The 26687-nt window shown below is 42.9% G+C and overlaps 1 protein-coding gene across 1 annotated transcript in view; it reads right to left on the reverse strand.

Annotated features, from left to right (window-relative positions):
• Positions 1–2110: 2110 nt before the first annotated feature.
• Positions 2111–26687, reverse strand: part of BRWD3 (bromodomain and WD repeat domain containing 3) — an 80620-nt gene continuing 56043 nt past the window's right edge. The window contains exons 26-39 of the mRNA XM_035132474.2: positions 26188–26312; positions 25179–25261; positions 24835–24946; positions 22482–22543; positions 22201–22356; positions 19506–19626; positions 18706–18831; positions 18125–18260; positions 17221–17367; positions 16111–16263; positions 14215–14384; positions 13310–13404; positions 11919–12074; positions 2111–9482 (exon numbers count right to left, since the gene is read on the reverse strand). Of these exons, the coding sequence (XP_034988365.1) occupies positions 8716–9482; positions 11919–12074; positions 13310–13404; positions 14215–14384; positions 16111–16263; positions 17221–17367; positions 18125–18260; positions 18706–18831; positions 19506–19626; positions 22201–22356; positions 22482–22543; positions 24835–24946; positions 25179–25261; positions 26188–26312 (2409 nt within the window). The 3' untranslated portion in view covers positions 2111–8715. The remainder of the gene's footprint in view (positions 9483–11918; positions 12075–13309; positions 13405–14214; positions 14385–16110; positions 16264–17220; positions 17368–18124; positions 18261–18705; positions 18832–19505; positions 19627–22200; positions 22357–22481; positions 22544–24834; positions 24947–25178; positions 25262–26187; positions 26313–26687) is intronic.

A 26687-nucleotide genomic window follows, 5' to 3' on the forward strand; every position in this document is an offset into this window, starting at 1 on the left:
CAAGAGGGAAGCAAACTAAGAGGTAGAAAACAATATTATATTTGAAGCAGAAGTACACAAGGTATCCTTTAGAAGTGAGTACGCCAATTTATTTATCATGATGTGCTGTGTGAAAGACTCCTGCAATTCACACAATTATTTTGGTGCATCCTGGAATCATTCATAAAGACATCCAGCAATTACTTTGGCCAAGCAGTGATGACTCGCTAATTAAACCACATGGAAAGCCCTTCATTTGTAAAAAGCACAAGGCCATTGCCTCTGATCACAATACTTCAGTCAATAACAAAAACTACAAAGAAATTAAGCCTTTCATATGTGGGCTATTATTGAGACTGAACAAGGTGGATTAAGGGCTTCTTTTATGTGACCTAGTACTGGGCATCCTATTGTCACAAAATGTTAACAGCTTCCATGCTAGACCAGGCTGATGGTCCAACAGGTTTAACACTTTTCTCTCTTAGTAACCCCAGTACTGTATAAGCTTTCAGTAGGGAAAGCAAGAGCCTTTGTCCACTACTGACTCCCACCCAGCAACTGCTATATAGAGGTCTGCTGCTTCTGAACATGGAGATTCTGAGGCCAGCTCCCAAACTGTAGCTAAGTGGGTCATATGCAGGATTAAGCTTGAAAAGTGATATTTAATCATGTGCCAATCCTTTAGATTGTGTTGTTGTTGTTTAGTTGTTTAGTCGTGTCCGACTCTTCGTGACCCCATGGACCATAACACGCCAGGCACTCCTGTCTTGCACTGCCTCCCGCAGTTTGGTCAAACTCATGTTCGTAGCTTCGAGAACACTGTCCAACCATCTTGTCCTCTGTCGTCCCCTTCTCCTAGTGCCCTCAATCTTTCCCAACATCAGGGTCTTTTCCAAGGATTCTTCTCTTCTCATGAGGTGGCCAAAGTATTGGAGCCTCAGCTTCACAATCTGTCCTTCCAGGGAGCACTCAGGGCTGATTTCCTTAAGAATGGATAGGTTTGATCTTCTTGCAGTCCATGGGACTCTCAAGAGTCTCCTCCAGCACCATAATTCAAAAGCATAAATTGTGTACAAGGTGGCAAATGAACCCAACTTGGTGGCCAAAGGGGACAGGGAAATCAGGATATATATCCAGCTGCAAGTATCATTCTCCCCTGACCCAGAAACCACTTGCTGCTCTCGTAATGCTGTCTGCAAAATTGGGATAGTGTTGTGATGACAAGATGACTACTTTTAGACATTGCAGACGTCAAGAGGATATGCACTTAATTTGCACATTTTATGCCCACGGTTCCACCTAGCATGCAAAAAGGGAAACTTCTGTGAATTTCTGCTCTCATTGTCTTCTGGGTGACATTCTAGACTTTCCCTTTGGAAAGTAAACAGGGCCTCTCAAATAAGTTCCTCTCTAGAGGCAGGGGCTGCCCTCCTCCTAGACAGGACTGGAAGAGCAACCCCTTTACCCCCAAACTTCATGCAAGCAGAAACCTCTGTGAAGGAAAAACCTAGGTCACCTTCACACCATACATTTAAAGCACATTGCTTCCTATAAGAACCCTGGGAACTGTAGCTAAATATTCTGGGATTTGTAGCTTTGTGTAGGGTAGGCTACACTCGCCATGATTCTTTGAGAAGCCATGTGCTTTGAATGTGGGTGTTACCCCAGTGCAATAAGCACTTTTCCCAATAGGTAGAACAGAGGCAATTAAAGAAAGGTACAGTAACTTCCCCAAAGCTTTAGGTAGAAATGACTGAAAACTATGGGACAGGGAGAAACTGATCCAGGAGTCCCTATGTATCACCCACCCACCTACAATGTGTGGCGAGCCAGAAGCATGGGAAAAGGATCATTATTCACTGAAAACCAAAGTGTGGGTGGAATACCCTGCAGGAGACACTGACAACAGGAATTCAGTGGGAGAAACCTGTTTCTCCTGTGGCCACTGCAGAATGTTCCAGAACTTTGGAATGTGAAAAAGCAGTAACACCCCGGGGTGGGCCTTCAGTGGATGCAGATCCAACTGGTAAACCCTCCCTACAGCACATGCCTATCGAACTCCACATCTGCTAAAGAGAAAGCATCCAATATGGTGCCCCCCAGATGTTGTTGGACTACAGCTACCATCAGTCCAAGCAAGTATGGTCACTAGACAGGGTGATGAGAGTTTTAGTCCACATCTGGAGGGTATCAATAGCCTAGCAGCCAGGGCCTCCCACTCATGGGGCAGAGTGAGATTTCCCCAGAAGGGAGGTGTAGCAGTTGCTCCCCTGATGGATCTCCAGCTATAGCACTTTCCACATTGCATGGGAGGCTAAGGTTATGCAATCGTGTAGCCAGCAGGAGAGACCTTCTGCACTGTAGAGAAACAGTGAGCTGAGCTGGGCATGCAGGGGAGATCTACTGGAGAGGGTCATTCTCAAAAGGCAGCCTGCTGTCCAGGGGAAGTGACACCTTCAAACAGCCACAAGAGAACAGCTATTCACACTTTGCAAGATGCAGTACCTAGCAGCAGCACCTCTTGAACTTGTGCATCCTCTTTGCATTGTTTCACCATTATATCCAAACCTCCTTCTCTTGCTCACCAAGGAGGTTGAAAGCAGCTGATTAGGCTAACAGTTGCAAGCTTCTAGTTTAGGGTGGTTGTTGTTTTAAAGAACTTGATATAATTTCCCATCAATACATTTATTCTGTATATACAATAAAACACCAAAAAATAATAAAAAAAAATCATAGAATGAGTGGGGTTTTTTATTGAGATATCCCACAGCTGGAAAAAATGAAACATCCTAAATTACATTAAGTGACTTCCTTTCCCCTCCCTGCTCCCCCCAAAAAAAACCCTAAGAAAAAAAATCTTTACAAATTTACATTTTTTTACAATACAAAAAACTAATAGCTTGTTGCATATAAATATTACATTTGGTCTGCCAACGTCAAGTGGCATCAAAAATCCCTGAAGCATTTCATTTTAAAGGGACCTGAGATAGCAGATGTAAAGATATGAACACAGAGCACCCTCTGAAAACAAGATGAAAGCAAAACAGTATTAGTTTAAACCAATTTGTGTGCACCTTTTCTCTGCGGGGGGTGTTAACTGTGAAATACTTCACACTGTCAAGGACACAATATACAGGCATTAAGAGCTTTTAGATGACACTAAGATTCCATGTGTCTGAAGCTCAGTTTTTAAAACTAATAATCCTCAACAAAATTTGCTGTGATGTTTTAACAAAAAGGCAAAATAGGCCAGAAACACACACACACACACACACACACACACACACACATATCTACCTTGGAAATGGAAACATGCTTTCTGAATACCACTTAATTGTTAAAAAAGAAAAAGAAGTCTTGGCATGAGCTTGCCGATCAGCCTGGCAAAGCTTAAGACTACAAGTGTGTGTGTGTGTGCGTTTGGGGGGAGGAACAAACATATACTATAATCAAATACTGACAGCCACATTTCAAGCACTCCTACTCTCTTGCCTTGGGGAAGGAGGGAGGGGAAATAAGGAGGGCATGAAGTACAATCTTATAAAGACCGAGGCCTACTATTCTTAGTGTATACTTTAAATATTTGGGTGGAGAATGCCAAAATGGTATGGTGGGTATGCAGCAGGATTATTATAAAGTACCCATTTTGTTTAAAAACAAAGTCTGCTAATTACATACCCACATCCATGCATATACATGTATTCATAAAGCACCATCTGATATAATACTATAGGTTAAGGCTGTGACAGCGATTCTGCTGGAAAATAAGAGCACAATCCAGCAGAGAACTTTCCTACGCTTGTTCATTTAAAATAAAGAGGGTGTGCAAGGCAAACCTTATGAGCACTTCCTGTTCATTTTAATGGGCTTGCACAAGGGCTGATAAACATGCAGGGATCTGTAACACATGTATTTTGATGTGGGCCAACCTCTGATATACTGAGCTATACATGTCAAAGTGTTATTCTGTGTTTGAAGGGTCTTAAAAAATTCTAGAAACGCAGATTGATAATCACCATTGTGAAATTCTTTTAAAAATGTAAACATCTAGAGTAATATTAAAGGGGGGGGGAGATTCCTTGTAAATGTAGCCATTTAGAATACATCATTTTAAAGAACATAATGAAAACACCCAAGAGATTTCTAATAGAGCACCCTTAGGTGTTGAACAGTGCATTCTGCCCATAAATATTTAATTGTAGTTACAAATAGAAAAGTTATTCTATTTTGTAGCATATACTGTATTATGAAACCAGTATGCGCTAACTTTGCAATACAGAGAACTGCTTGCATTTGGTGTGTAAGTTAAGGTTGGTGAAATGTTCTTAGACTAAATCTAGTTTATCCTGCTTTGTGCCAATACATGATCAGCTGTGTTAGGTGAAGATAAATTACTCAGCTTAACCTTAGCCATGACCAACAGCTTTGTATGGTTTGGCTTAATGCTAAGAAATATTCTGCAACCAAGGGTTTCCAAGGCTGCCAAACAACAGAAGCAACATATGGTAGAGAATTAAGTTCCCTCCACAAAATGCAATAACACCTTAGCCTTTGATCCGGGGAAGGGGGGTATTGCTATTTTAGAATTTAAAGATTACATGTGCAATGAGAAGGAATAGGTTTATTTGAACAAGAAGTCAAGGTGGTTTGTGGGTCTTTGAAGGCTAGAACCTTTTGTTCCTATTATTAACAAATGGAAACCAGAAAATTTGTGATATGATAGAATGCAAAAAAAAAAAACCCAACTTCAGAAACCCTTTGCTTCTTGATGGTAGATGGAAGTGTTTGAGAGAGAGAGAGAGAGAGAGAGAGAGAGAGAGAGAGAGAGAGAGAGAGAGAGAATTGACTTAAAATTCAGTTGATATGACCATTTAAGATGTTGCCCAAACTTCAAAAGTTCAGCAAAGCATTAAATGCATTTCAGATAAACATTTCAGTATTGCTCTTGACTGGAACAGAAAGGTTTCATATATCATATGTAAAAATCCAAAGTTCTACCTCATCTTAAAGGAGGGAGGGTGAACCCGAAATCTGTGAAAATAGGTGTCCTGCATTTCCACATATACCACACTGGTTATTGCTAAAGATCATTGGTTACTGTTCTGTTTAGAATACCACTTCCAAAATGCATGTGGCAAATTGTGAAGGCAGCCTCAGGCAAACACTGAACAGCCTACAGCCAGGCACGATGGGCAATTCAGATAAAATGGAACAATTGTGTTTCACTGCAACAAAGTTTTCTGCAGTGAAACATAATCTAGTTTTGAATTTGAATGGCCAATTTAGAGAATACAGCTTTGGCCTCCTTGCAGAATCCCTTAAAGCAATTTTGCTCAGCTATTCAGTAGAATCCAGCACCATTTCCTTTCTAAATACTGTCCCTTTGGGAGGTTCATTGGTGAGCATAATTTGGCATAAATACAATGAAGATATTCAGTTATTGCCAGTTAGAATAACTGAGAGCAATACCAAGACACATAATGAGTTCACAGGACAAGATCCTAAGGCTTGCACAGTAAGAAACAAACAAAATTAAGAAGGGGCGATTTGGTGGTTTGTTCACTAAATTTCTACAATTTTGATCCTGAAACAGAATTGTAGATGGACCATTATACTGATTTAGTATGGCATTCTCTGGATTTTTCAAATCCCAAGCCTTTACAGTGAAAGTTCTTTTGTGGCGTTACACAAATTGAAGGGAAGCCCAAACTTCCGCATCTCCAAGGAGCTGCCTTCAATTGCGTGCATCTGATCCTCACTGAGGCTGCCAACAGCCTAGTGGGTTGATGTCCAGAAATTGAACATGTGGAGGATCCACAAGGCAAATGGTACAAAGGAACCAGCAGCACCTGAAAGGAGCAGGAAAAGGTGCAAGGAAGATAAGAATGGGGTAGAATGAAGTAGAGCCTTGGCAGTCCAAATCAGAGAGGTCCTGAGAGTGGTCTACTGAGGAATGGGTCCAATTTTGTTATTTCCAAGCCAATATTGCTACAGAGTCCTATACAATTTTAACTTTGGAAAGTAAACCCTGTCCAAATTAATTGCGTTTCAGGGTGGCCCACATCACCTGATATGCTCAAACAACAGATAAATGGGTACAATAAGGAATCCTCACTTGATAACTATCCCAACCACCAAACTAAATAAAACAACACCAGGTTATTTCTCACGTGCATAAGAAACCTCCATATCCTTTAGAATAGATGTTCTGTTGTTGCAGCACCATTGTAACCTAGTTTCTTGTCAGTAATGAACACATATCCTAAAAATATTTTCATCCTAGAAAAGTATTCTTGCTTTGCTATCATCTTCACAGTACATAATTAGTCCTAAATAAAAGAGAACACTGAAGGCATTTCTCCCAAATTGTAATGGTTGTTTCAAAGCACACAGCGCTCCTTAGGGCATAAGTCCCCACAGTAAATACTTGTAAACCAGTGAATACCTTCTCTGGGGACAGGATTTCAGTTCTTTAAAATAACACTATTTGTCCCCATTGTGGTTACAAGCAACCATGGTGACAGTATAGCTGGTCTATATAGTATAGCAGAAGGTATGCTTTTAAGCACACACCTGTCTCGTAGATCTGAAATACTACACTGAACCAAAAGATTCTATACTTGCACATACTGAGGCACAGCCTGCACACTCTCAGAAGCAAACTTGTATTAAAGGATTGTCCCACTAATTTCACTGAAGGGAGCAGACACACAGGATCAAAGCAGTTTTGAGAAAAGGATGCTCCAGGAACACTTCCAGGCTTTCAAGGGCAGAAAGGATCTGAATCAGGACAACTGTGTGTCTGACTCCTGGATTTGTAACCTGTGTGTATATAAATAAACGCTTGGTTTCTATATCACATAACTCAATAACATAATTCTTCTATTTTTGCCCTAATTGGCAAATGCCTTCCCATTTTACTGTTTTTAAAATCTATTTTTTATGCTAGATGATCCACAGCCACTTTTGTATGCATGTGTATATATGTATTTTATTACACGTTATATATAAATAATTATACAGTAATTCTGTGGAGATCCTGCAATGTTACTGACCAAGTGTGCCTAGCGAAAGAATTGCTTGCAGGCTAGATAGAAATAAAGTTATGAAATTTCACTCATTATTTTATTTGGCTTCCTGTTTCTCTTTCATATGCTCTGTCAACCCTTCTATTTTATCTCTGAGATGGTGAATTACACAAAATAGAAATATGAAACTCTTATTCAAGGGGGGGGGAGCACATTTCTGAAATTCACTTGCTACAGTGATGTGGGACAAACATGGTTCCCCAAGCCTAAATTTCCCTTACACTGATGCACTGTTCAACACTGTTACAAGCAGAGCCCTGTGCAAATTATTTCTCAGTATCAAACCAGATGGCATCACACCCAATGAGAAATCCATACATGCCAAAATTCACACGCAGATGTTCTGCATTTGTGGGGCTGTGTCCACTTCAACAGAAGGAGCTGATTAGCATGCACAAAAAAAAGTGAGTCTATCATGCCCTTCCACCAAAGTGAATAGGGACGCCCAGGGGGGGGGGGGGAGAGGGAAGGAGCTCAGTGGCTTGGAACTCCTTTGCCAATTAGCAATCTCTTAATCAAGGGTGTATGATTCCCCACCCTGGGAAGATTCAGAAGGTTGTCCATACTAAGTCGGCAAAGTTACTAAAGCATAAATAAGTTATGTTATAGTTGCAGGAATCAAATTAAAACATGTAAAGCATCGTGAGTATGATTGTCAGGTTGAAACCTGACAAATGGCTATTTTGTCATTTAATGACGGACTGTGCTAATGCCACGCGACCTACAGCAACCCCATAAATGAAGAAAAGGAAATGAATTCTCTCTGTAATGTTTCTATTATTTGCAAGTCTGGAGGCAGCTAAGCTACTAGAAAAACAGTGGCTGCGAAGGAGAGAAAATATCAATGCTGATGTTAACACCTTATTGGCAGTCTCAATTAATGCTATAACAATATGAGGGCATCAGAATGAATATAGAAGCAAGTTAACTTTTGTATTTGGCACCTGTGTGTCTATTCATAGTTCTCAAGTATCTCATTGTATATTATTATTAATGCATGCATCTGTTAATGCATGTCAAACGTTTGCTACGTATTTACAAGGCACCAAGCCCCACCCACCCCTTTCTCCCTCTCATTTTTAAAACATGAATTAAGAACCAACAAGAAAAGCATACCGAGATACCAAAGTATGAACATACTTCATGAAAGTTTGGCTTGGAAAGATTGAAATTATTCATATTATATGCACAATAGAGAAACTGTAAACATTTTATAGCTGCCTTTAAGATCGGTGAATTGTGCAAAAGTTATTACTGAATGTAAGGAATTCATGGCAGACAATTCAAAATCTCTGTAAGAAGGTGCTGTTTCTATAATGCACAAAACACACAAAACCAAAAAAAGAAAAACAAGGGGAGACATCAAAATCATGATTCCATTGCCACAGTCCTCCTGTGACAAACTCAAAGTGTAGTGTGGGAAAGTATTTCTGCAGATATAGAATGAATGGGCAAGGCTTCTTTTGGCCAAGAACATGTGGCAATCAGAAGTCTTTGAACATACATATGGGCAAAATGGAAAAAGCACCACAGAAAAATGTGAGCAGAGTCCCCACACAATTTGCGTTGTAGATTTTCTGGCAAAAATCCCTGCAGTAGAAGGCCTTAGATCGTCAAACACCATTGTTCACTTCCAGTTTCCCATTTGTCAATAATTCCATCCCATGAGATGGCTGACCCTGGCCTTTTCTGTCATTTTCCGCACCCTGCCTGACCTGGAAGTACCAAGGTTCAGGGGATCCTCAGTGTGCACAAAAGTGTCATTGTCTGAATCGTCATTATATAAAACGGTTCGCCTGCCCTCATTCCTAGTTTTAATCCGAGGTGGCCTGCTGAACCGCCCACCAAATGTGTTCTCGCTGAAGCGTCCCCCCAAAAGATTCTCAAATTCATCATCGGCAATTCGTGGGCGCTTGGCTCTGGAGGCTCCTCTGGAGGCTCCTCTCCCTCTCCCTCTTCTTCCTCCCCTGCCTCCTCTTCTTCCTCTGCCACAGCCTCTTCCCCTCCGGCTGCCTCGCCCCCCTCTGCTCCACCTACCCCATCGGCCCCATCTCCCTCTCTTTCCTGTCCCTCTACCCTGCCAATTTCTCTGCCCACTGGAGATGTTCCTTCGGATTTTTCTTTTCGGTTTCACTTGCACAGATTTGCTGTAATCATGGTCTCCATCTATGTAGTCCTGATCTGTTCTAGAGCTTGATTCAGAGTCAGAATCAGAGCCACATCCGCTTTCAGAACTTGAGCTTGATCGTGAATCTCCACTTTCTGAGGAGGATAAACCTGGCTTTTCTTTTTCTTCTCTCTTCTTCTTTTCACCAATGGGTTCATCCTCTTCTGATGCACTTGAGAGCTTCCGCTTGACTGTTGCTCGGGGCTCTCTCCCATCACCATTTGTCAGGGGCTTATCAGAAGGCTGATCTACAGAAATTCAAACAAATGTATTTGTCAATGATGCTGCTACAGAGCTAGATCTCAGTTTCCTGGAGAAAACAAAATATTTTTACTCATAGAACAAGCAGTCTTGTTTCAAAATTTCCCTGCCTACCAAGCTGAAAGTGGATTGTTCATTACACCTGCTCAAAAGCAAGCAATTTTAAACTGAAGCAAAGAGTTGGTTTTTAAACAAATACATGATTAAGTGCATTGCTGAATCAAGAGGCAGACACCTACCCATGAGATGCCCATGAGATTGGTACTGGGCCTCTGCAAGGCTGAGCCCACCACCCAGCAGATCACAAGGATAATGCAATGCTAGGGATGCCTCTGAGCCACAGTCGCAACAACAACAACCAATTTATTTATACCCCATCTTTTTCCCTGACAGGGACTCAAAGTGAGTTACAAAGAACAACCTCCTGCTTCTCCTCCTTTTTATCCTTGATTATGCCTGGCCTACATCCCCCGAAGGCCTTCATTTTGTAACCAATAACTAAACGTACGTTTGCTACATGACACCTATCCAATGGACCTTGGAACTGCCCACCATTTTCCTAAGCCAGTCTGTCAGGTATCTCCTACCAGTCCTCTTCAGATGTAAAAGGGCTACTTGAGAGACATGTGAGATACCTGACAACTGACGCTTATTGGTCAGAAGGAGTCAGGGGTCACTTGCCCAGGAGAGGGGAGAGAGACTTTATAAGGTTGAGTTTCACTTGCAGCTTGTTCCCTCCACTGTCAGGGATTTGGCTAGACTTGCTATGAAGATGGATTTTTAAGTAAATTAGAACCATTGTATTGTAGTGGCTAGTCTAGGATTAGTTTAGTTTGAAATCCACGGTACTCTGGCCTATCTTGTATTCTGTTTAACCTTCTGCTCGCTTTTCCTCTATCATTTCTTCATAACAAAGTTTTATAATTTGACCCCCAAAGTGTGTGTGATTGCCAAACCTCAGGGTTTCAGGATCCCCATGTGCCTAGATTCTTGAAATTCATGCCACTTGATGTTTAGGACTGGAGTTGTTAGTAACCAGCCTACTCTTCTGAGGTCAGAGAGTATGAGGGCTGCCTTTAGACTCAGAGCCACTCAGAAGGAAAGTTTGCAAAGTAATTGCTCTAGTGCATCCCAGATCCCCTCCCATCTGGACTGTTGAAGTAAGTGGGCGGGTGGTGGCAGCAGTTACTAGTAGCACTGCAGGGCTATTGTGTTGCAGTTGGGCAATGAAGGGGGTGTGAGAAGCTTCTATTCGCCTTCCCACCCTTCACCACACCCTAAACATGTGTGCTAGCTAATCAGTTTGTGGAAACCAGGAAAATGACATCTCTGCAAAGAGAGGATTAAAATAAAAAAGCTCAAAATTGCACAGCTGTTACAGACCACAAACCTTTCTAATGGTTTATTAGAGTAAGCACGGAACCAATCCACTACCCTGAACTAGCCCCCACCTGCCTGCCTGCCTACTTTACAACCATCAGACAATGGTGGCCCTGGCTGTCAGCCCCTTCTCCTTTATCTCAGCATTGTCTTGTAGAACTCAGCAGAGAGAAGAAGGATGGGGACAACTATAATTAACTGAGTCCACTTGTTATTGGCTCTGGCTCCACCTACTGCTGGCCTCCCTGCCAGCAGTCCCATTAAGCACAACCACCACTGTATTGATGTTAAAAATACCACACTTTGGGAGCTAGCCCATTAGGAATGTGCTCCCTCCCAGAGAGAACTCTGCCACATTGTTGCCCTGTGACTAGAAAAGGGAGAGGCACAGGGTGAATAGGCACACAATCTAACAGTACATTTGCTTCACAAAACACAAGAATCAGAATCACCCTGTAACCAAATAAAACCCTAGACCAGTGGTTTTCAAACAGTGTGCCATGGCATCCTGGGATGCCTTAAATAATTGTCAGAGGTGCCACAGGCAACACTGGCCTCTGCCCCTCTTTCCTTCCCTTCCTCTTCTGATGCCCTCTCACATCTCTGCTTCCCAAAGGCTTGCACAGCTGTTTGTCTCAGCAGCCCTGACTACAAGTTCCCCAGGTGAATGGTGCCTCTGGGGCTGGCCAGGGGGTCCTTCCCAGGCCCCTGTGAAGCAGTGGGAGGAGGTACCTCTCTTGGGAGTGGGAAGCTCAGAGACTAGAGGGGGCAGCAGCTATGGCTGCCCATAAGAGTTCCAAGGAGAGGGGAGAAGAAAGAGGCTGAGGGAACCCTCCACAAGCGAGGGGTGAGGGGCTGCCAGCTCTGCAGGCAAGGGGTGACATAACTGGGCCCCACAGAAATAATGTAGCTGGTCAAGGGAGCTGTGGACCCAAAAAGGTTGAAAACCTCTGACCTAGACACACACACCCAAAAGCAAGGGAGAGGGAGAGGGAGAGGGATATGTATATAGAGAGAGAATCTTTATTCCTCCAACTTCCCACCTTGTGTAACTGGTGTGGATTTATTTCTAACTAGCCTATTTTTCCCTGGTTCAGCATCATTTCCACTATGATTTTGGGTGTTCGAGCCAGATGAAGAAGGATGAGTGTCCATCTCTTCAGTAGCAACAGCAGAGCCAGCTGGTTCCTCAGTAGTATCTGAAAATTTAAACATGATGTCACAAGTTTCTCAATGGATGGAAAACATTAATGAAATTGAAAGTAGAAGCATTGCATTCATTTGCTTTAGTGGCATGTGAGTGTGTAGGCCTCAAATCCTTGATGACAGAGTGCATTCAGTGAAATTTCTTTGAGTTATGATCGCACTGCTTAGTGCAAAGTTCACTGGAGGTCACAGAAGATTGATTCCTTAAGACACCAGGCTTTTACTGATAGGAGTCGATTACTGACTTAGGAGAGGCTTCTGGCACACTAACACATTTCTCTAATGTAGGGGTGGGAAACTCGTGACTCTTCAGAATTTGTTTCACTCTCATCACCCCTAGGCAGCAAGGCCCAATGGTCATATGCATGAATTTACAAACATACGGTAAATATACACTTTCCAAATCCCTTAGTGGGGGGGGGGAGGAGGGAGAGAATCACATACATTTGGAATGAAAGAAGCAAAGATGGCAGTTGGACAGAAATGGGCAGTAACAGATATTGTGACTTGGTACGTGCTGTTTCATCTACATATTTTTGCATGTACAGGTGAAACTTGGAAAATTAGAGTATCGTCGAAAAGTGCATTTATTTCAGTAACGCAACTTAAAAGGTGAAACCAATATATGAGATAGATGCATGATATGCAAAGCAAGATATGTCAAGCCTTTATTTGTTGTAATTGTAATTATTTGTCATTAGGCGGGTAAATTATAAATGGAATGGAATGAAATGTAGTAGCGATGTTTATTTTTGTATTATTGTAACTATTTGTTTATTACTGTGGAATTTCCAAAAGAAAACATTTGTAAAAATTAAAATAAAAAATAATAAGTTGCATTACTGAAATAAATGCACTTTTCGACGATATTCTAATTTTCCGAGTTTCACCTGTAGGAAAACTATGAACATTCTTGAGGATGCTGAGGGCAGAACAGACTGGAGAAGAGATCTAGCACTCTGTGGCAAAGGGCAAAGTATGCAGTATAATTTGGGGGGGGGGGTGTATCAGCATCAAAGGAACATAAAGGGCAGAATGCTTTCCTCAGTGATTTAAAGATCAATTATAGCGTATGGGCAGGATGGTGTATCCTCTCTGTCTGCCTAGGCCCCTGGGGCTCAACTGGTACAGGCAAAAGCAAAGGGTCCTTATGGTGAAAGCAAGGTGGAAAAGTGGAGTGCAGAAGCGGAAAAGGCAATGGAAGGTTATTGCTTCGAAGTTCACTTACCATGAGATGAAACTGAAGAATTAGTCCTAGTTGAAGGCAGTGAGGTATTCAGGTTTGTTTTAGGCTGCATCGGTTGCTTTTGTTTTCCTTTGGGGCTATAAGCATGACAAAAAACAGCTATGCATTATTCTTAACAATGACCTCTGTGAAGTCTGAAAGGTCAGTTATGTCTACGTTGTGTCTTTCATTGCAACTCAGCATGCTTATAATTATATTGCATTTCCCCCACGAAAATCTGCTTTCACCCATTTTGTTGTGGTACATAAATTGCTGCACAGGCTGGATGTTGAGGCAGGGTGGACGGCAGTGGCATAAAACAAATGTACTACCAAATTTTTATTTATTTAAAACATTTTTTTATAGAATTGTAGAGTTGGAAAGGACCATGAGGGTCATCTAGTCCAACCCTCTGCAATGCAGGAATCTCAACTAGATCATACAGGACAGATGGCCATCCAACCCCCGCTTAAAACCCTCCAAGGAAGGACAGTCAGAGAGTTATGTTCCACTGTCGAACAGCTCTTACTGTCAAGAAAGTTCTTCCTGATGTTTAGTCAAAATTCCTTTCTTGTAACCTAAATCCCACCGCCCTCCCAGGGAAGTTTACACAACTTTTGAAATGCATGAAAATATAATTACAAGGCATGAACAGCGGTTAAAAATGTTACAGAGTGCAGCATGGCTTGTCCAAATGCAGACATGAATAAATGTGTCGTCAGAGGGTTTATTTATTTTAAAGGCCAAGGTGATGGGGCTTTATGTATCTCCCTGGGGAGGAGGTTCCAAAAGTATGGGGCTACTACTCAGAAAGCTGTATGCCTAGTAGTCCACACACAGTCCAGTAAACTCTCATTAAATGCACATCAATGTGTGATCATACATTTAGCAAGTATCAGAATTGTTACCTGGGTGACCTGCTGCTAGAGGAAGAACTGCTGCTGCTCCGCAGTTGTTTCTGGTACCGTAGCCGTGGCTTTCGCCTCTTCTGATATTGCACTGCTGACTTGTATTCAGAAATTATAGTTTTAATATGATTTTCAAATAAGGCAGATAGTCGGAGTGTCATACTGTAGATCTGGTAGGGGAGGAAAAGAGGGGCAGAATGATCACACCTGAGGGTGAATGTCTGTGCAGAAGACTAGCATGATTTAGGCTGAGGAGACCTGGATTCAAATCCCTGCTCAGTAACAAAGCTTGCTGGGTCTCTGGGCCAGTCACTACCTGTCAAAACGGGAGTCACAAAGCACCCCCAGCCTCCTTGGAGGGTGGAAATGATTAAAAAAATCAGTTGCTTTGTAGAGATGGCCATCTATTTTACAAAGTTAAGCAAAACCCCTGTGAATTTAACATAGAGGAGCAATTCTTTAACATAGAGGGTCAGCAATTCTTCAACATTCAACATGAGATGAAGAGTGATGTTTGGAGAGGCAGGCTGTGCAGCTGCTAAAAGTGAGGGGTACCAATAGCACTGCCGCTTGTCCAGCCAGTCCCTGCTCTCAGAGTTTCAGGATAGTTGGAGAAGCTCAGAACTTTCATACTCTGCAGCATAAACCTTGGGATTCCCAACCAAGGAGATGAATGTGTATTGGATATGGCACGATGGCGCATTTATAAGATAGTTGGCAGAGTCAGCCAAGTCTATCTGTTGGCAGTGCAGGGGACAAGTAGGAACATCTTTTCCACTGATACCATACATGCTCGGAGGCAGCTGCTTATTGGACAGTTACTATGAAACACATTCACACGATTACACACACAGCTTGAATCTAGAGTCTCTAGTAATCTTCCTTACATATACTGTATTAAAATATTATTATTAATAATAATCTGCCCTTTAATCTGAAGTTTCAGCAAGGTACACAATGTTTCATTAAAATACAACATAGCAAATACAATGTAAAACCTATAAAACTGATGACCCTCAAAAAAGCAGCAATCCAGCAGCGGATATACTTAAAACTAAGCATAAGAAATTCATATTGCATGTGGTTATTATGGTAAGAATGCTTTGTGCAAAACAACAAAGAACAGATCAAACATAAAATGAAGAAGAGTGGCAATGCACCTTGTTAAATTATGCTGTTACAGCTAAATGAACTGACAAAGCAAAGAGAAACAAAGCAACTATTTTAACTATGCATAAACCTTTTATTCGCCTATCGTGCGAAAAAACATAGGAAGCTACCTTGTAGCATATCAGGCTATTGGTTCATCTAACTGGCAATTCCCTCTTCCCTAGGCCCAGGCAGAGAAGTATTTCCCAGCCCTGCTATCCAATATCCTCATTGCGTCAAAGTGTGTTGGAGACTAAACCTGGAACAGACTGCATACTAAGCATGTGCTCAACCACTGAATTATGAACCAAACCATCCCTGGGTCTACTCAGGCTGCTGTCCGAGGACTACTGGGGTTACCGATGGCCCCAAAATTATGCACAAGCCACCAGAGAAGAAAGACCAAGGAATTTGCCTGGTACCCAAGTCAGCTTGTTTGTCAAACTAGATGATTGTTTCCTATACCGGTTGAGGGAGTTGGGTCTGTTTAGCCTGGGTAAGAGGAAACTGAGAGGATATGATGGTCATCTTCAGATATCTCAAAGATTGTAACATGGAAGCCTGTTTTCTCCTTCTCCAAAGGCTTGGACTCTCACCATGTGCATACTATCATGTGACCTGCATTAGAAGCCCATCAGGGCAACAGTCTTTAGTAAAGGCTTGTATTTTGGGACTATTATACTTTATTTGCATGTGTCAGGCTGGAGGCTTGCAGTCATAGGCACCACCACCACTTCTACATCTTACCCTTGATTTCTTATTAGGAGTGTATGCTTTGGAGTTGCAGAATATCAGACGAACATCTTTGTAGAACTCAAGGGGGTTCATGTAATTTCCTACTTCCAAAGTTTCTTTCACAGTGCTGAAGTCCATTGGAGTGTCCACTATATCACGATAATCCTACAAGCAACATTTTACATGTGTTAAGTGAGTAATATTGCCACATTACAGTGATATGGTTAGATATTGCACTTATTGAAGAATGGCTGCTTTCAAAGTTACGGTATTTCACAAAAACCAGCTATAAAACTTTTAACATTCTACAGACAATAAAACTTAAGGGATGGATGCACATTCAAAAGGCAGATTGCTTCAAGGCATGCATTCTCACTGTGATGATTTCTGAGGTGGAACTATTCTGAAGATACTACAAAGAAATAATCATGGAGTGAATGCATTTGCCGCTAGTCCATCTGCCAAATTTCACAGTGCTCTACAAGCAGGAAAGGAGAAAAGAGAAATATTGCATGGGGGAGGGGAAAGGAAATATTTTTACTATGTGGAATGTCCTTATGGGATATTACAGGAACTGATTTTTTTTATAAAAAAAACACCTAGAGATTTTAGTGCTAAAACTGGCAAAATTGAAATAGCAAACACAAGTACATCAGAGCTTTCCAAACTTTTCATGTTGGTGACATGCTTTTTAGACATGCATCATTTTGTGACACAGTAATTCAGTTTTACTAGCAAACCAGAGGTTAAACGGGAGGACTGCAGGGAGTGCTCACGTTACACCTACACACTGCAGCCAACACACTAACGTGTCACGACACACAGTTTGGAAAGCTCTGTAGTACATAGTCATACTTCAAATTAAGTAAGGGGCAGGACTGTTTATTTTACTGTGCAAGCTGTACAAGCACAGCTTCCAGAAGAAATACAGGATTCAGATACTAAGAACCTCAGGTTCTTTTCTTTTTTGTTTTTTTAAAAGCAAGCAATCACAGAGCTGGACATATGTGAGTAACGCCTAAGAAAACTGTGAATACCAAGAACATATGGAGGGCAGGGTTCCAGCACTTCACACAATTCTTTACTCCCCCTTTCTGAACAAAAGAAATGAAAGCAACTTACAGGGTAAGAAAAGAGATCAACAGGTTGTCGGAATGGCTCAGAATCTTCACGTTCGTAGATGAGGCTTAATAGCTGTTTGCACTTATCTTTCCAGGCATCAGCACGTGGCTTGGAAGGCTGCTTTTTTATCTGCTGCTTTATCTGAACCTTTTAAAAGGGGAACAACAGTAACGTATGTTTTATGACAAAATTCTCCCTCCATCTTGTTTAATTTATACCGATTCAGTTCCAGTTTGACAGAGGCAGGTGAAAGGTAACTCATTAGTGATTCATTCTGTATTGACAGATATATAGTTTTAAACTCTACATATAACTGGCTCTTTACAAACTGGCTGAAGAAGGGTGCTGTCAGATGCAGGTCAGTAGGAAAGACACAAGGCTCCATTGTCAGTGAAATTAACTCTTCATTTAAGGAAACGAACATGCCACTCAGCCTAGTGGTCTCAGCAACATTTCCCAGCAGGTCTTGCCCCTATGGAACAGTTGCCAGGACTAAAGGTCCCTGCCTTCCACCCTTTCTATAGCTCCTCCTCGCCCAGATGTTTCCCAAGCAGTCTCAAACTACGCCTGCACACTTCTGGTATCTGTTCTGCCCTCCTCATTCTGCACATTCTTGCAGACCAGGGGAAGGGGAGCTGGTCACAGCAGGTGAGGGAGAGTCCTTGGATGTTTTCAGCAGACCCTTGACCCCACCCCGCTTCAGCCTCCGAGTCTGAACTGCTCCGTCACCGGCTCTTCCTGCTCACTCTGTTGCCCCTTCAGCATTCAACCCTTCCTCTTCCTCTGACCTCCCCTCGGTATCCCTCCACTAGTTCCCTGGCTCTGATCCTTCCTTCCCCTTGGAGGTTCTCCACTACTCCTCATCAGCCAGCCAGTCCCTGACAGGTAACTAAGCAGCACTCACAGTTCTTTTCCCAGATGAGGTTCCTGGACCATCTGAATCAGCATACGTTTCTGTCACCTCTTCTTCATTTGCACTACTCAGGTCTTCGGCTTTCACTTTGTTATACATCTCCAGAATATCTGTGCAACTCTGATCCCTAAAGGGTAATATGATTATCAGCACTGGGGCCAACAGAGAGCTATGGACTTCTGGGACTGTAAAAGCAACATCATCCTTGCCCAGACGGATTAAAAATTAAGGGCTGATTTGTGTGTAATTGGCATACCATGCTCGCTGAACCAGCATGCCAGATACTATGCAACACCACTTTGAGTTTATAGCAGATGGTCAAATCATGTGGGAAGCAGGGCTTCTTCATGAAAAATTCCCATGGAGTCTGTCTCCATGGTCGGCAGGACAAAAGTGAAGGAAGAGGTGATGACAAAAGAAATTATTTGGTAGCATAAAGAAAGGGATGTGCAACACAGATGCACACAATGCAACTGCAACAGTTCAGGAAACACCTTGCTGATCAGAGAAGTTTTAGGGAAAGTATTTGGAAACTGTGGAAATGGTAGTTGGCAAGAAAAGTGACAGCTCACCCAATGTAGTGAAGTAAGACATCTGTTACTATTTTGGCTGCTTTAACTATAGGACTATCGGGCTCATTGAAAGTCCTAGCGTTATGTTCAATATATCGTACCTCCCACATTAGTGCTGATATTCTCCTGAAAAAGGAAGAGAACAAATTAATAAAATTAATAAAAACAAATTAATAAAAAAAGAAATATGTGCCATGCTCATCCTGTAACCTAAAACCATTTTTACAAAGCCTGCATGTGCTTTTCATAAACAATGAGTATAACTGTCATTAAAGGGAAGAAGAAAAATAAATATCTATGAAATCAGAACTGGGGGTTGGCAGGAGGCAGGGACTCTTGTGCTTGTTACCAATTGCTGAGTCAATCCAAGGCAATTAGAGGAGCAACTGTTCACTATTTTACTACTATAAATGTTGACACATTGAGATGAACCCAGCATGAGACTGTTGAACCTCTGTTATGGCTGCAACTCTCTGAAGTACCAATCTGGCAGAAGAACAAAATACAAGAAGCAGGGAAAACATCAACAATTCTTAAGAGCCAGGAAATAAAATCATGAGTGATTGGGAAACAGGGCAAAACTCACACATCCTGGCCTACATCAGAAAAATAGTTAACGGGAGAATCTTAGATGCTGCATGTAAGGTACAACTCTCCTGCAGCATTTTCCTGATTAAGCGGAGCGGGGGGGGGGGGTCACTAATGCTACAGCAGATACATTTTAGCAAAAGTTAGCAACTTTTTTTTTTTAGACAAGAGATACTAAACAATAGACAGTGGACAGAAATAATCAATCTGACCTGTAAAATCTGTTTTCAAGTCTTCTCCTTATTGTGGTGAGGTCAGTTGGGTAAGCAACAACAGTGCAATATAGAGGATAGGCACTAAGGTCCACTGGGACAGCAAAAGGGTTGGATATATCTTTTAAAAAAAGGTAGCAAAGAAAGCTGATTAAAGTCTACAAGCTCTGCCGGAAGTCAAATGGTGAAACTTAGAAGCTTAATTTTAAAATGACAGGCATATATAATAATAATAATCTTATTTATACCCCGCCCTCCCCAGTCAAAGCCAGGCTCAGAGAGGCTGACATCAATAAAATTACAATAAAACGTAAGAGAGAAAAAAAACAATTGATTAAAATGCGGATTAAAATGCAATTTAGATTTAAATTTTTTTTTTAATGCAGCCTCATTTTAAAATGGCCCAAATCAAAACATAAGGGAGGAAAAACATAGTGGTCAGACTGAGTCCAGCCCAAAGGCCAGGCGGAACAGCTCCGTCTTGCAGGCCCTGCGGAAAGATGTCATTCATATATGTGTGTGTGTGTGCTTTTTTAAAAACAACAACAACAACAACACCTGCCCAATAAGGTAATAAGATGATCAGCATAGTACTTAAAATTATTGTCGTCCTAACCACAGTATCACTTGAACAGCAGTGATGTCATGGAAAGTTCACAACCTTACAAACTGACAGCAACAGAATGTGTGCAAGAGCACGAGATGAAACCTGTAATGGATGCCTGATTAGAATGATACAGTGGTACCTTGGTTTAAGAACAGTCCTGTTTATGAACGATTCAGTTTACAAACTCCGCAAAACCAGAAGTAGTGTCTCGATTTGCAAACTTTACCTCGGTCTAAGAATGGAATCCGAACGGTGGAAGGGCACCAGCAGTGGGAGGCCTCATTAGGGAAAGTGTGCCTCAGTTTAAGAACAGTTTTGGTTTAAGAACAGACTTCTGGAACGGATTAAGTTCATAAACCGAGGTACAACTGTATATAATCAGGAAGAAGCGTCCATGGTTAGGTAGGGAGCGAGCATGGAAAAAGACAGAGACGTGCATGTTGGACAGAAAGAATCGGCTAGGGCAGTGAAATGAAAAGCAGGGACCTCGGGGAAGCATGGTGGATGGGGCAGAGGCCTAAGGTAAAGAGAGACCAAAGAAGCAAAAATGGATGTTGGCGGGGGCAGAGAAGAAAAACTCTGCATGGAGCATTAAATAAATTATTATTAATAATTGTTTACCGCCACCTGCCCTTCACCAGAAGGCCCCACAGTGGGTCACAACAATTTAAAATCCACTATTAAAATAGCTAAAACTAATTAGTCACAAGAGTAGGGTGGGCTCTGAAAACACATTATCTTAGGTGTCAAAGGCTAGGGGAGTGGTGTCTTCAGCATTTACTGAAAGCTGTACAGTGAAGAAGCCCGAGACTTCTCTGGCTTCTTATACAGCAAAGGGGCCACCACAGAGAACGCCCTGAAAAACAGTATTGCAGTTGCCCAAAGAGAGCCCTGGGAAACAAAGAAGCAGTGGTGCCAAAGTGCATGGGGTTGCGATGGGGACATGAATTTGAACTAAACAGGTAATAGAGATCTTCAGACACAAGTTCAGTTTGCTAGTATATCTGCTGCTGCACTTAAAAGCTGTATGCAAAGCAGTCAAACTAGTGTGCGTCTGTTGTAAGGTCCTTAATACCAAATACAGTGGTGCCTCACTAGACAAATTTAATTCGTTCTAGGACTCAATATGTCCTACGAAAAATTTGTCTAGCGAGTCGCGGTTTCCCATAGGAATGCACTGAAACTTAAACAATGCGTTCCTAAGGGCTCCGGGGGACTGGTGGCGGCATGGGACGGGGCTTCAGAGAAGGTCTCCGAAGCCCCGTCCGATGCCGGCTGTGTGCGAGGCGGCGGCGGGGAGAAGTGCTTCTCCCCGCCGCCGCCTCGCCTGCCTTCCCCGGCATGGAACGCGGCTTCGGAGGTCTCCGAAGCTGCGTCCAATGCCGGTTGTGCGCGGCGAGGCGGCGGGGGGAGAAGCTCTTCTCCCTGCCGCCGCCACCTCCCGCCTGCCTTCCCCGGCATGGGACACGGCTTCGGATGTTTCCGAAGCCGCGTCCCATTCCGACTGTGCGTGGCGAGGCGGCGGAGGGGGGAGAAGCGCTTCTCCCCGCCGCCGCCTTGCCTGCTCTCCCCCCACCCTGCCTGTCACACAGCGGGGATCGGACAGGCGGGGGGGGGTGCCATAGAAAATGTCGTCGTCTTGCGAGGCAACCTCCGATCGCAAAACCTATTCGTATAGCGAAAAATTCGTCTAACGGCATTCGTCTAGTGAGGCACCACTGTAAATGTTTACATACTTCCTTCTGGATTTTTGTTTACGCAAATCCTGGTTTCATATCAGCGACATGCCAGGAATCACTGTTATCAACATAATTTTTCCACTCCAGCTGGTGATTGCAAGAGTTCTGAAACTAAGAATAGTCCCTGCTCCCAATACCTTGTCCTCTTGTGTTATGTCTTTTAGTTTGAAAGCGTGAGGGCAAGAACTGTCTTATCATTGACATCTGCAAGCCACTCCAGGAGCATTCTTTAACTGAAGAGTGAGATAAGAATGCCTTAAAATAAGTAAACAGATATGCTAAGGGTGTTGCCATCTGTGTTTGTTGGTCCCTGGCATCATCTCCAAGTCTTCTTTCGAGGCCCACATACCTAAGGATAGAAGTTGATCAATACCACGAAGAACCCGCACACATTCTTCATCTCGCGAATGGGATCCCCATTCACCTTCCTGTGGTTTGTACAGCAAAGATGCCAGCTCCTCTGTTGTCACGGGAACGCCAGCCCCAACCTCCTCCGGATAAGCAGCTACAAAAAACCAGGGTCGGGGGGAGGGAGACAGACACAGAAAGACATACCCATTAGAGCCTCTGCCATTGTGCTTATTCACAAATTATTGATACCCAATGAAGGGGATGGGGGAACATATTTACTTCCTTCTGGAATTGGCTCCATGTCCCAGGGGCTCATCTTTTCTCTTTCATTATTGTCCCAGCTGTTAGAACAAAAATTGTATTTAAAGACATGAAACATACACAGATCTAGTGAAGAACAGTAGCAGTGGCCAGACAGCAGGGCCTCCATGACCAATTTCAGTGCCCAGAAATATTCATATGGGTGGAATGGAAGCAATCATTCAAGTAACTAGTATGAAGCTGATAAGGCATTTATTTCAACATTTTATCATACTGTGACTACTTGTGAAGTGACTGAAAGCTGCATCCAACCACGTGTTGCACGCAGCATTCAGCCATAAAGAGAATTAATTCTAAACCAATCACACAATGGTGTGTTATCAAGTGTTGCGACAAGATATAGTCTACATTTTTATTTTAAAGCATTGCTATTTTTTGCTTGAGAAGTCTCCAAGTAGTTTTATCAAAAACAAGCAACTGAATACTAATCCAAGTGAAACAACAAAAAACATTAAGTTTTAAATTCACACATATACAGACTACATCAATAAAAAGTTCTTTTTAAGTACTGTACAGTCATACCTCTAGGTACGAATGCTGTGGGTTGCGTGCAACAGGGGTTACGAACGCGCCAAACCCAGAAGTAACAGAATGGGTTACTTCCGGGTTTGGCGGTTCACAGATGCGCAAAAAAGCGTCAAATGACGACTTGTGCATGTGCAGAAGCACCGAATTGCGACCCGTGCGTGTGCAGAAGCACAGGTGCGGTTTGCGTACTGCTCATGTTGCAAATGGGGCTCTGGAACGCATCCTGTTCGCAACCAGAGGTACCAATGTATATAAAAGGTAAAGGACCCCTGACAGTTAAGTCTAGTCGCGAATGACTCTGGGGTTGCGCACTCATCTCGCTTTACTGGCTGAGGGAGCTGACGTTTGTCTGTCCACAGACAGTTTTTCCGGGTCATGCGGCCAGCATGACTAAGCCGCTTCTGGCGAAACCAGAGCACTGCACGGAAATGCCGTTTACCTTCCAGCCGGAGCGGTACCTATTTATCTACCTGCACTTTGACGTGCTTCTGAACTGCTAGGTGGGCAGGAGCTGGGACCGAACAACGGGAGATCACCCTGTCACGGGGATTTGAACCGCTGACCTTCTGATCAGCAAGCTCAAGGCTCAGTGGTTTACACCACGGCGCCAACCGGGTCCCTGTATATTCCTGCGTATAAGACTACTTTTTAACCCAGGAAAATCATCTCAAAATTTGGGGGTCGTTTTATATGCCGGGTCGTATTTCTTATACAGCGAGTGTATCCCAAACTCTATATTTTAACTGGAAAAGTTGGGAGTCGTCTTATATGCCCAGTCGTCTTCTACGCCGGAATATACGGTACACACACAAAACAGCAGAAGCATAAATGTCTTTAAATGTCTTGCAAAATAAAGAAGTCCAAAAGTGGATTACATTGGTGCCTCCAAAGCCTAAGGTTAATGGAACCACCACTAAAAAGGCCCCATCTGTGATTGACAAAGTAGAAGCCACTTGGAGAAAAGCTTCCAAAGGAAATTGCATGCTAAGAGGGGAGAAGTCCAGAAGCTACAAATTACCACCACCCTATAGTTATAGCATAATGATGTAAGAGGTTGCCTTATACCTGGGCCAGACAGCCCCAGATTGGCCCAAATCATCCCACCTAGAGCAACCCATGGCTATTGAAGGGAAGAGTGGTTAGGCACCAGGGAAGGAGGAGAGGCAGGCAGCCTCTGCCTCACTGCCATATATAACAAGCAAAAGCTTTGGGCTGTTTATCCCAAGGTGGCTCTTTGCACTAATGGAAACTATTTTTGCTCATGCAGTTAATGGAACCCAATTTTTGTCAACCCATCTCAATACCTCCTGTGCCATATCCCACACTTCCCCAGGAGGTCTCCCAACCCTTAAGAGCAGGTTTTTGGTGATATGGAAGGCTGTAGGAGGTAGAAGAGATGAGGAAAAACTAGGTGCCCCACCCTGTGTAAACTGGACACAACCTATTGCTTTTTTGTAAGCACTGTAGCTGACTGCTAAGTAGTTGCTAAGCGGTATAATGCTGCTGGCTCTTTGCTGTTGAGATATAATGTTTTGTCTTGTTTTGTTGCTGTTAAGTGTGTATTATGATTTTATGTTGCTAGCTGCCTTGTGGATCCTTATGGTTCAAGAGACAGGTACAGATACTGTATGTACATCATGATATCAATCAATGAGCATGTTTGCTTAATTCACTTAGAAATACAGGTTACAGAACTCAGCTTTTCTTGCAGCAGACTTTTAAAAAATGCATCAAAGTACACACAGCCCAAAGGGAACTGTACAGCCCAAATAGTCATTCTTACTGAACACTGTAGCACTGGAAGGAACTATCAGGATAATCGGACTGGAATGGTTGTTGACTCTCTACCGTTCCAAACCACCATGCATCATCTATTATGCTGCGGAATCTATCTCCTGCAACAGAAAAAGTTGGAATGAGCCAAGTGACATATGCAGAAAAGCACAAAAATGCTTATAGTGGTGTGCATTTTTAAGAGTGTTGTTTCTTTTTTCAATTTTTCTCATTAAAATATATACACTGCAATTAAAATATAGTGATTTACAAAATGTAAAAGATTACATCAAATAACAAACAAAAACTAAAATCAGAAAACATTTCATATGTTAAAATGGAGCTAGCACTCACCAATCTGCCAGTTCCTTTCTTTGGCTTCATTGTAAAACTGATGCAGCACAAGGAAATCAATAACATCTGGCATATCATGGTACCTGTGAAACAGAAGTGGAATAGCTCTTCAGAAGGAGGTAGTACAACCACAAACACAGCTTGAAGGTAATTATGATACTGATTCATATGTGTACTAGCAACTTTGTATTAATGTAACATTTTTATATGAAACAGTATTTTGGCAGCATTTTGTTTAAGTTGTCTGTTGCTGCTTCAGTTTTTTGTACATAGCTTAGAGATATTTTTAATATATTAAGCAGTACAGAAATTAAATAATCCATCCATCCATCAATCAAAGAAGCCAGGCTAAATATCGCAGGGTGATGGTGCACATTTTCCACCTTTTTGATAACATTTAAATCAGGGTCCCCAGACTACGGCCCCGGGGGCCAGATGCGGCCCAATTAGCCTGCCAATCCGGCCCGCGACGATCCCCGCCACCCGCCGCCCGCTCTTATGGCGCGCAGCGCGGCAGCGCTCTTCCGGGTTGGGAAAAAAGCGCCGAAAATCCTTTGTGCGCATGCGTATGGGCCTCTCCCGACCCGGAAGAAGTCATTTCTGGTGCACTTCCGGGTCGGGGGAGGCCCACGCGCATGCGCACAACGGATTTTCGGCGCTTTTCCCACCCTGGAAGCGCGCCGCCACGCCAGTAAGCGCCCGTGCGCACTCCCCCGCCCGCCGGCCCGCACAGGCGCGCGCTCCCCCGCCCTCCGGCCCACCGCGCGATCGGCGCGGTGGGAACCGGCCCAAACGCCGGTAAGTCTGGGGACCCCTGATTTAAATCATGTTCTGTGCTTCCCTGCCATGTGATCAAATACATTGTCCACATCTTGATGGCACAGGAAAATGCTCAAAGTGATGAGCATGCTTCTTTTCCTAAACATTATTAGGGAGACAAGCTTTTGGGGGGGTGGGGTGGGGAATGTGAGTTGGTGATGGACAAGCGCCCATTTAACCAGCCACTTACTTAATGGAAAATGATTCACCAGTCATTTTGCCTGAGGTTGGATAAAGAAAGGCAAGCTTCAAGCAGCAAAGTGTAGGTGGTCCAACTTCATACTTAATTCCCACAATCTTCACGAATTCTTGTTCCTGTTTGTCAAAACAGCACTAGAGGTCAAAGCTTAGTTGTGCGTGTACATTTTATTTGAAGCACATAGACAAAAGGGGGTTGTTTTAAACAAGTGTGAATTCCCAAATTGAGCACAAAAAACAAGCCCCCCCCAATGTCGCCACTTTTCATTTTATATTGACCCGTTTTTTATTCTGCATTAACCCATACATTCATGTCCACATTCTCACATGTACAGTGGTACCTCGACTTACGAATTTAATCTGTTCTGAACGGACCTTCGTAAGTCGAAAAAATCCTAAGTAGAAGCCTATGGGGGGGAATCGTAAGTGGAAAAAATCCTATTCGCACGGCATCCAAAATGGCAGACAAAGCTCCGTTCGTAACTCGAAACA

This window comes from Zootoca vivipara, chromosome Z, assembly GCF_963506605.1.
Source record: "Zootoca vivipara chromosome Z, rZooViv1.1, whole genome shotgun sequence".
Taxonomy (NCBI): Eukaryota; Metazoa; Chordata; class Lepidosauria; order Squamata; family Lacertidae; genus Zootoca; species Zootoca vivipara.